At 46.9% G+C, this 11,219-nt stretch overlaps 1 protein-coding gene across 1 annotated transcript in view; it reads right to left on the bottom strand.

Moving 5' to 3' along the window:
• CACNA1B (calcium voltage-gated channel subunit alpha1 B) overlaps nucleotides 1-11,219 on the bottom strand; it is a 247,343-nt gene that overhangs the window by 22,331 nt on the left and 213,793 nt on the right. The window contains exon 37 of the mRNA XM_027849985.1: nucleotides 9,231-9,327. Within this exon, the coding sequence (XP_027705786.1) occupies nucleotides 9,231-9,327 (97 nt within the window). The remainder of the gene's footprint in view (nucleotides 1-9,230; nucleotides 9,328-11,219) is intronic.

Here is an 11,219-nt window from a genome sequence, read left to right as displayed (position 1 = left end):
TGGGAGCTTGCTTTAGGCCAATATTTCCCACAACTTCAGGAAGAATCACAGAATGTCAGGGCTGAAAGGGATGTCTTGGGTCATCTAATCCAACAGGAAGCAGGAATCCCTTCTCTAACACTCCTAATAAGCTTCTGTTTAAGAGCTCTGGTCACAGGCAAGTGGCCACCTTAAGAGCCAGCCCATGCCACTTATAGACAGCCCTAATTTTTTGGAAGCTTCTCTTTGTATCAAACAGAAACCTGCCTTTCTGCAACTTCCATCCAGTGTTTTAAATTCTGACTATAGGGCCAACCAAGCAGAACTCATCTCATCCCTCTTATGAGAGCTTCCAAACAATTAGAGCCTTGGAAATACTTAAAGGTTAATATGGTGACCTTCTAGAAGTATATTGTTCTACAGGATAAATGTCATGAGTTCTTTCAACTGATCTTTGTAAGATGTGGCTTCCAGTTCCTCCACCATCCTGGGACAAGATCTGGCTTGTCACTGTCTTTTCCAAAAGAAGATATGCTTCTCTTTGTCTTGAAGGGCTTGGCTTCCCTCCCAGGTTCCTGGAACCTGTCAGGATTTTGAAACGTCCTGTTTGGGAGTCGAGTGGTACAGTGGAAAGAATAAGCCCTGGATCTGAGTCAAAAGACTTGAGTTCAAATCCTGATGCTGACATGTAACTCCCTTTGTAACCTTGAGCAAGTCACCTCTCTTTTCAAAGCCTCAGTTTCTTCATCTAAGAAATGAAAGAGTCTGACTTAATGTCCTTTCAGGTTACTCCCAGCTCTTTATCTATGGTCCTTTGACTTCTCTGGGTTATGAACAACCAAGTGGGGAGTTTGAAGAGTGGCATGGGGCAGGAAGGAAGACAGCAAGTCCTGGCCTGGACATCCTGATTCCAGAGGGCAGCCAGTGGTCTCAGGGATACTCCATTATCTACGTATCAAAAAGGAAAGACTCTAAGAGGGTTTTCCCAGGGTCCCAGTGCAGGTAATTGATGCGGCAGTAAATAACAGAGAATCATGGAATTTCAAAGCTGGAATGGACATTCAAACTAACTTATATCCCCTCACTTTACAGATGAGGAAACAAGTCCAGAGATGTCAAGTTAAAGGACATGTAAGTTAGTTAAAGAGCTGGGACTAGAACCTGGGCCTCCTAATTCCAACTGCAGCTCTCTGTGGAGGAAGAAAGAAGGATTGGAGAGACGCCTTTTGACAGCAGTTCTTGGGAAGATATTCATCTTCTTTCCTGGTCCCAAGAGAAGCTGCTCAAACTTAGGCATCTGAGTTTCCATGGCATACTCCTAAAGGAGCCTTGGTCGGATAGCTTGCTCATTGCCTAGGTATGCTGAGTCCCTTATGTGTGTGTTGGGGAGGGGTGGGGTTGAGAAGCACTTCTGCTTGATTCCAACAGAAGCCCCGGTCTTCTCTCTCCACTCCCCCTCCCCCCAATTCTAGCTAGATCTGGATCTAGCTAGAAAACTAGGCTATGGACAAAAGGAAGGGGCAAAGCAGCAAGTTGGGGAGGTTTGGAGCTTCTGGGAGAATTGGACCTCTTCCCCTCCAGCCCAAATCCAGGGGAAGCTCTACCGATGGACTGGCCATGCTGGGATCCCAGGCCATGAGAGCCAAAAGATCAGCATGTGAGAAAGTCATAAAATAGAAAGAAGACCTGTGTCCTCAGGCTGCCATCCTCATAGTAGGTAGGAGTCAGATAGCCTCTAATCTAAAGGAAGAATGTGAACTGACCCTTGGGATCCTTGGGTCTATGGTAATCAGCAAGGAAACTTCTGCTAACCAAGGATTTGATCCCTTGCCCAAGGATTTGTCCAGTCAGGTCACCTGTAGGCCCCTTAGACTTGGAGAAAGCAGCTGCTTCAGGTCCTAAGTGGAAGTAGCCAACATGGTGAACTGAGCTCTGTTCCCATAAGAAGTCCCATACCCTACCCAGAGAGGCATGCTAATCCCTGTACCCAATGAGCATGTTTGAAAAACTAGAGTCAGGCCTCCCTGGAGAAACCACCAGATTTCAACTTAGTGAGAGGAGGGCAGGCTCCTCATCCATGAGGTTCAGACCTGGAACCTTCCTGCAAGCCAAGCTCATCCTAAAGTCATCCTCCCCATCACCGGGAGCGAGTCTCTTTTGGAGGCAAGATGACCAGCAGCAAAAGAGCCCTACAAACCTGAGAAATTAGGTCATACCCCAGCTCTGTTGGCTGGGTCGGCAGTTGCAGGGCAAGGGGTAGGTCCCTTGGGAACCTTGTCCATTGGCCTCCAAAGCAGCTAATCTGAATAATCTCCTTGGCTGCTCCCTGGTAATGACCTGAAATGAAGTCCAGAACCAGGCCAAAGTGATAACTCTTAGACCCCCTTTCCAGGTTTCTTCATGACTGTCATCCCCACAGTATTTAGAATTTCTTTAAGGGACTTGCCATTTTGGAAAATGGAGCTTCAAAACAGCAGGTTTTACTATGTGGATTGGGGAGAGCTGGGCAGGGGAAGGGAAGGAGATAAATAGAAAAAGAGCCATTGTCCATCTTAACCCCAAGCTCTGCTGCCTTCTTGCTGCTGTTTTTCCACTGCCTCTCTCCTAACCCACAGTCCCCACCTTAGCCTATCCCACTTAATGCTCAAAGGAAGGATCCTTTTCTGCACAGACATGCTTGGGGAAAGCCATAGAAATGTCTGGCCCCATGATAACATTTCATTCACGATCTAGGGCCAGTCTAAGAAAAGGCAGGCAGCAGCCACAGCTAGAGGGCACTGCCCTAACCTAATCTTTTACCTCTGCTTGGTCAGGGAGCAGGTACCAGAGCTGGCTGTCCCCTCTCCACAGGGGGCCAGAAAAATAATCTCCTCTGTCCCAAGTAGTCAGACCCAATATGAAATGCTGGCAAAGTTCCAATTTAGTGTGTTCAATAGGGGGTCCTCCAGGCAATAGGCCCTGGCCTCTCAGCGCACAAAAGGTTAGAACACATACAGTCAATATTCAGTGCAATCCAATGGTTAACTTACTGCAGGAGGTTGAAGGAGTCCCACTTCAGTGAGAGAAAGAAGGTTAGGGATGGAAAGAGACAGAAGATGCATGGGCGTGAAGAATAAGCAGATGAGTCCTAACTTCTGTCAGGAGAGCTCCATCCTGGGCTGGGCCAGGAGCTGACAGGGGAGCCTTGGCCTTCCCCTTGGAATATGACCTTAGGAACTGCATGGGATATTCTCTTTTGGCCTCTATTCTGCTTCTTGGATATTTCCTGGAGTCTTTCCAGGAACCTCTAAGGGAGCCAATAGCAGCCTGCCTACCTGAAAAAGTCTTGGGAACATAGCCTACCTAAACATGCCCAGTTGGAGGGTTTATGACTGGCTTAACCTTAGGTCTGGCTATCAATTTCCATAAACACCCCAGATGAACTTCCTCTGCCACTCCCTTTCCTACAGCTATATCTACCTTCTTGCCAATGAATAGGGGCAAGAGAGACACCTAGGTTCTTCCTTTCCCAAAGCTCTTGGCACTCACCCTAGTGTCAGCCCTTGTCTTCAGCTCAGGAATCATGCTGCCAGCTAGGAAGAATAATCTCTGGGCTAGGGACTAGCTGGCATTCCCAAATCTACAAGGGAAATAGGGCTCTCCCACTCTTGATCCTTGACTTCAGGTTTCTACATCTACAGTCTTCAGTACCTGACCAAGCCCTAAAGCCTGTCCCCACAGAACCCCCAAGTGAGATGCAGGCTGAGAACTCTCTGGAGCGCTGCCATTGTAGCTGCTACCATTGACTGCCTCCAGTGCAGGCAAATTGGGCTCACAAGCTTACTTGAGAGTCCTTTCCCTCCTCCCACCTTCACTGTCCTCATCTGCATAGACACAGGGAGCTGCTTCTGGTCAGAGAGAGAGGAGGAGGATGGAAGTCATTCCTCTCCTATGGTGGTTGTTGTGGGAAGCAGAGGAACCAGAGTGTGTAATGTCATCATTCATTTGGCAAGGTTGGAATCAGAAATTCAGGGGCTCCATTATCATCTGGAAATGATCACCCAATAAAATCTCGATTGAAATAATCAATTACTACTCATGTGGATGCGAATGTGACAGTCCTGTAAATAGCTACACTAGCTCTTGAAAGTCAGAGCTCATCATTCCTCGGACCCTGAGACCAATCCCATAAATCATCCATCGATGACCATCTATTGTTGTTTAGCATATACCCCACTCTCTCTCTGGACTTCCTCAAACTATGCTGAAGACTTTCTCCCAACTCATTTTCTGGCTACAGACTATATGAGCCTGAGATGAGGAAAGAAAAAGAGGGGGCTCCTTTGTTCCTCATTTTCTATTCTACCCTCTCACTGCCTCAGATAAGTATTTCCCTGAATTCTATGGTCTGGCACTCCTTAGTTCTTGGTACATAGTAAATGCTTAATAAAAGCTCTGTGTCTGTCTGCCTGTTTATCTGTCCCAGCCAAACTACCCTAAGGTCTCTGGCCCAGGCCTACAGGCAAGAGGGAGGTAGCCCTGGGTTCTAGTTCTAGATCATCCAGAAATGAACTTTAGTCAGAAATCAGTCCCACACAGTGACTCTCTCTTCCTTTCCTTCTTGATTAGCCTTCCAGAGGAATGAATTAGGGTTGACTGATAGACTGTCAGATGAATATATGGGGAAGTAGAATTCAACATTTCACTCCAACCCACTAAGCCAAGGCCCTAAAGCCTGGAGTCTGAATCATTTCCCTGATCTCACCTCTCAGAATAGATGGTATCCTTCAAGCTCTGCTCAAGTACCACCTTCTATGAGAAACCTTTTCTGATTCCCTCATTTGCTAGTGCCCCTTCTTCCCAGTTCATACATATTATGTATAGATTTCTATATGTGCATGTGATCTCTCTTATTAGACTGTTAGCTACTTGAGCGCAAGAACTTTCACGTTGTCTTTATATCGCTTTACCAAACACAGTATCAAGCACTTAATAAATGCTTGTTGATTGGCGGTGGCTATAGAATGGGGACTTGAAGACAAAAGGTGGTCATTAAAGTGGTCCCAGGGAAAGATCCTTGGTTGAGGTTTATACTAGTCATAGCAGTCAGAGCTGGAAAAGGCTTTTAGGGTTCATCTAGTGTGGCTGGACTGATAAGTGCGTGAATAATCACTAGCATTTATATGGCACTTTAAGATCACAAAGCACTTGACAAATACTATACCACCGTGGAAGTTAGGTACTATTATTATCTTCATTTTATAGATGAGGAAGCAGAGGCAGCAGAGGTTAAGTGACTTGCCCAGGGTCACAAGGTTGGTAAATATCTAAGACCAGTTGGGAACTCCAGTCTTCCTGATTCCAGGTCCAGAACTCTATCCACTGCACAGCCTAGAAACATGCAGGGGAGCAATATATAATAAGGCTTTAAAGGTCATAAGGTTGAAGGTAACATAATGGGCTGAATACACCAAATAAGAGGATGAAATCAAACGAGAATCCATAAGAACATCTTACAGTACAGAGAGCTCTGGACTGGAAGTCAGAAGATCAATGTTCTGGTGTTGGCTCCACTACCAACTTACTATATGACCTTGGGCAAGTTACTGCAGCTCTGGGCCTCAGTTTCTTCCTCCATAAAATTTGGGAGTTAGATTGAATGAGCTCCAAGGTCTCTTTCAGCTCCAACATTTTATGACAAGGACTATGGCTAGCTTCTGTTCTGGTTGTTAAGCTTTTCCCCACTTATCCAAATTGCTTTCCAAATACTTAGGATAAGCATATTGTGGAAGCTTTGAAAAGAATGTTAAATAGCCCAACTAGTAAAGCAGAGAGGACATTATAACTTGAAGAACACACTAGTCACTGAAATATCTAGTCTATCTATTAAAAATGTTTCCCACAAAAGAATATTATTCAGACAAAGCATATCTATATTAACATTGTTTTCTGTCAGAAATTCTAGTTAATTCATCAGCCATGACAATCTGCATATTCCTTGGGCAGGCAGTCTCTCCAATGGCAATGCTGGAAGCCAAGAATTTTATGACTTTCCATCCCACCCTCTTTGGAAAATACCAGTGTGATCCTCCTCACCAGGGTGACTGCTGGAGAAAAGCTTCCCATCTCACCATCTCCTCAGAAACAGGCTCCATTACTAGCATGATGAGCAGGCCTTTCTCACTGAGCTTGGCCCCTTTCTAATCCCTGAAAACAGCTTTGCAAACAGCTCATCCCTCACTTGGCTCGGGTTAATGAAGGTATGCCTGTTGTGCAGAAAAGGCTTCTGATTTCAGGGACATTCACTGATGAGTCTCTTGGGTTGGGGGTGTGGTGAGACCCCAGGAAGGGAAGGGCTGATCAAGGTTAGAATTTGTTTGCAAGGCTGTGGTGGTACATGATTTGCTAAAAATCTTCCCTTCTTTTGCCCATTTTCCCCGCCTTTCCATGACTCTGCAGCATCCTCTGCTGGTCACCTCAATTTATATGGATGGAGCTCTCCTGCTTCTGAATGAGGTTAAAACACTCACATGCAGGCATTACAAGACAAGCATCAAGACACATGCACGCCAACTCTGCCACAGGGCCTGGTTCTGACTAGCTGAGGAGAGAGGACAGTAAAAAGCATCAGCCTCCTGGAGGGAGGCTGGTGTAGTATAAGAACCACCACAGGAGCTGCACTGAGACAGTCACCAGAGACACAGGGATCCAAACACAGAGACACATGGGGATCACCAGGACAGAGGCATAGTACAGGGGAATAATGCAGGCTGGCAGAAGGAGAAGAGAGTCATCAAAAATGGGAGAAGGCAGGAGGACCCAAGCCTTGGCCAGGAGGTGAGAGAGAGCAGACAAGAGGCAGAGCCTAAACCCTGACTTGGTTCTCCAGTCCAGAAGAGCCTTGGAGCTCAGTTCCAGGACCGTGGGCTGGGAGTCTGGTTCCAGATTCACTTGGGTTTCAGAGTGGGAGGATGGAAGGTGGGGTCAGGGGTGGAGGGCTAGGAAGACCTGAGCACCACACCTGGCACCCACCAGAAAGTATGGGCTTCAGAGAGGTGGGGACTAAGGTGAAGCAATTGTCAGCCCGAGAGACAGAGGCTGCCGGGGTAAGGGCTGCAAGTATTCTGCCACACCTGCTTACTCACCCATATAAGCAGGGATAACTGCAGGGCTGAGCCCTTGATTGGGTTCACTCTGAACAAGCCAGGTAGGAATGGGTGACAAATACTCCCTACTGTGTGCTCTAGGTCAAACTCAGACTGGAGCCCACTGGCTACACCTGGGGTATTTGCTGGTGAGGACGGTGTTCCTGCTTTGGCTCAGGACCTCGTCTCTAAACTGGGGCCAAAATCACCTGGCAGAAAGTGGAACTTCTGGGCACTAAAGTCTATTGTAGACCTGGGGTGGGGTAGGGCTACAGCCACAGATAGGATAGGGGACAAACTCATCCTGTAGGATCATTTTTCTCATTTGCCAGAAGAAAGTATAGACCCTTGCAAGGCACGGCTGTCTCCTTAAGGCTTCACTCTTTGAAAGCTGTACTCAAGCACAGATAGAGCCCCAAGGTTCAGCCTTGCCTTTCAGAGGAAGGCAAGGAAGGAAACAAGTATTTATTAAGCATTCTACAAATATTATTTCATTTAATCCTCTCAACAGCCCTGGGAGGCCCCATTTTACAGTTGAGGTAACTGAGGCAGAGATTAAGTGACTTGTTCAGTGTCACACAGCTAGTATCTAAGGCTGGATTTGAACTCAGGTCTTCCTGACTCTAGGTTGGGAACTATCTACAGCATGACCTAGCTGCCAGAGATAACTGTGCCTTGCAAGGGTGATCAAGGAATGACAATTTTTCCTTTAAACCCCTGATGAGCCTTCATACCTAGCCTTGGCTGCTTAAATCCATTTTTTTGTTGTTTTTTTATTCTCTATTTTATTTTCAGTTTTCAGTAGCAAGAAGGTAAAGGCAAAGACTTCAAAGGAAAGTCTAGGACGGTCGTCCTGCACTGTGGGGCTAGAGGCAGAACCTCTCCATGTAACAGGAGTGGGGATGTGCTGTGGCAGCAAGCAGGTCAAAGGACACATAAGCCTGCCCCACAGACTCATGCCTCTCATCCCCTACAAGAAAAAACCCAGACAGTGGCAAGACTACCCATCCAACACAGGCCTTCTTCTTCCTTATCTGAGCCCAGGGTTATTGTACTTCTATGGCCCAGGAATGAAGTCTGAAGGTTTTCTAGGCAAATGCTCCTCTAGGTCAGAGCCAAGTGGCCAGTTTCATTTAGAAACTCCAGGCACCAGGAAGGAAGTGTGCACCCCACTGACAGGTCTAGACTCACACACAGCTTTACCTAAGAGATGTGCAAGGTCATTCACTATATTCTTTTCTGCCATTAACCTGGAAAATAAAAGGAAAATCTAAAGGATTTGTGGGTTCATGGGAGCCTAATATAGGGGCTAAGAGTGGGGCAACTTAAGGGTCTTAAGGGAAATATAGGATTTGGTATAAGTGCACAGGAAACACCCAGGATAAGTGTGCACGTCCACACTTACCAGCATACAGGTGCAGAGCTTGGTGCAGACTTGGCTTTGGCCATTTGGGAGAAGGGAGCGGGTGGGAAGACAGAGGGGGCAAGGGGATGGGAAATGAAGGCCAATGACCCCCAACATTTGGGAGCCACCTGCAGGTAAGTCTCTAACCCTGCTGCCTCCACCACTCCCATGATATAGCAGAAATGGTCATTTCCCTCAGGTACCTTATTAGGGACTTCATTTTCAAAATTGTAGATTGGAGCCCCATAGTAATTGGAGTATCATTCTTGTGCCCAGAAGAGGAGTCAAAGAGAGGCAGGAGAGGACATGATAAGTCACCATCCCCTTCTCTAGCCACTCAAGCTCAGTTATGGTCTTTAGCAGGCTAAACTTCTGAACAAGAGGGGGAGACTCCTCCTAGGGACAAGAGTGTGATAAGAGTTTCTCCCAAGGAGACTGGGAAGAAAGCAGAAAGATACAGAAAGAGACAATGATAGAGCTGGGTGCAAATACAGCCAAAGAGACAGACAGATGGACACACCACAGATCCCCAGATGGGTCAGGAAATGCCCCCAGCCTCAGGGGTTGACTCTGGTCACTGGAGATGATGGTGGCCCAGAAAGTGCACCCTGAATGTGCGAACACTGGGAAGCAGGCTGCCCCAGTCCTAACCACAGCAGAAGAAGCTTTCCAAGGAGAGAGTGGGGAGGTGGAGGGGGAGAGGAGGGAGAAGAGAGGTCTACCTTATAGGCAACTCGAGCAGGGCATTTCTTTCCCAGGCCGAGGGGTGGGGACATGTGTTTCAGCATCTCAAACATGTCACTGTAACTGATGCGCCCACTGGGAACCAATCAGAAAGAGGCAGAGGCACCGCAGGGAGGGGACATCAGCGGCAGGAGGGCAGCACAGAGGTTAGGAAGGGAGGGGAGGGATGGGGGAAGGGGAGGGATGGGAGGAGGCAGACAAGAAAACAGATCCAGTTAATCAAATTTTTCCATTAAGAACATAAAAAAATTAAAAGTAGGTAAAATGAGGGATTTCTCTGCTTTATTTTTTCATCCCCATTCTTAGTGCCCTCCTCCCCCAGCCCTGACCCCTATTCTCCTGGTCTGCAGAGAGATCCCTAGGTCGAAGTTACACCTTGATGCTCTAATCCCTGCAGCAGTGGACGGGATGATTGATGTCTAAGGAAATGGACATGGAAAGGGATGAGGGAGGGATGGGCTAGGTTGGCTTTTTAATTTTATTTTCTTATTTTGATTTAAAAAAAAATAATTTAAAAATGCCAAATCCAAAAATCTTTGTATTCACCATGCCAGGGAGAGCTGGTAGACAGAGTTATGGGACAGACAAAGCTCTGACTCATAGAATCATAGCCAATACTTCCTTTTCTTTTTGTGGTCAAGATTTCCTTCCAATTTAGGTTAAAAGCTAAAAAAAAAAAAAAGAAAAAAAAAGGGAAAAAAGGAAGAAAAATCCTTCCATAAAACACAACTGAAATGGGAAAGTGGAATCACTTTGGAATGTAAATTCATAGGAAGAGCCTTGTTTCCAAGGCCAAACTCAAAAGTAGCTTCTCTGGGACCAGAGACCTTATAGATCTTGCAAAGGGAATATTAGCCCTGTGGTAGAGCCTCGGGACCCAAAAGTACCAGGCCAGTGACCCTGTTCTTGGGCTAAGAAGGAATCTCAAAAGGGGTCCAGGGGAGCCTGGCCCAGAGAACAGACTTGTGCTCACTTATAATCGCTCTCCTATAAGATTACAAGTTGATGGGACTGCTCTATCCCAGGGCTGATGAGGGTCTTGAAGAGCTGAATCTTAGCATGGAGCTAGCTCTGTTAAAGTAGGCCAAGGAGGAGAGGAGCCAATGAGACATCGGGGACTTGGCCACCTCCTCTTGTCATCTGACCATTCTTTCTGGGCCATAAAGCTCAGATACATCTAGTCTGCTTCTGAGTGGCCCTTGCTGAGCATTAGCTTTAGAGTTTCTGGGCCATGGAAATCTGGGTCTCTTTGGATGTAAAAGGCAGCTAAAGCGACTTCAGAGATGCTGCATTTGCAGAGGGGCATTTCTGCCTTCCTCATGTTCCAGCCAAGCCTTGCTCTGAGGGGCAGGGTGGCCACACCATATTATACACCATCTTTTTGACTTTTGAAAATCTTCCAGCTCTGATCATGCTCTTAGCACCTGCTCCCTCCTTCTCCAGGGCCAGGAGAGGAGCTCCCTCCAGTCAAGACTTGCAAAGGACTGCCTGATCCTCTGTGTGTGTGGAGGGGGAGAATAGGAGGAGTGGAAGGGGATCTCATGTTGGTCCTCAGCCTCACATACTGCACTGACCCATCTCTGGAGAGTTCAGAGGAGATATTTTTTTGAACCACAACAAATCTCTTGGCTAGAATTTGGCTTTCTGCTCCAAGGCCCTGGCTTTAATTCATCTCCAGCTGATGGGCAGTGTTCCCAGGTCAATATTCTAGACTGCTTCCCTCTCTTTTCCCATCTTTGGATTTTTCAGGAACAACAGTCTACTTAACCAAGTTGGTCAAGGAGGGGAATAAACCCTTCAATGAACCAAAGAGGGAAGGTCACTGGACCAGCCTGGCTCTTTCTGTTGTGGGGCTAGCCTCTTGTAAACCTTACATTGTTATAAGAATGTAGGCTATTCCCCAGGGGCAGAAATCTCAAGGGTGTGTGTGTGTGTGTGTGTGTGTGTGTGTGTGTGTGTGTGTGTGT

The sequence above is a fragment of the Vombatus ursinus genome, unplaced genomic scaffold (assembly GCF_900497805.2).
Source record: "Vombatus ursinus unplaced genomic scaffold, bare-nosed wombat genome assembly UNPS02000580.1, whole genome shotgun sequence".
Taxonomy (NCBI): Eukaryota; Metazoa; Chordata; class Mammalia; order Diprotodontia; family Vombatidae; genus Vombatus; species Vombatus ursinus.
The sequence above is the reverse complement of the archived record's forward strand: the minus strand, read 5'-3'. Positions and strand labels throughout refer to the sequence as shown.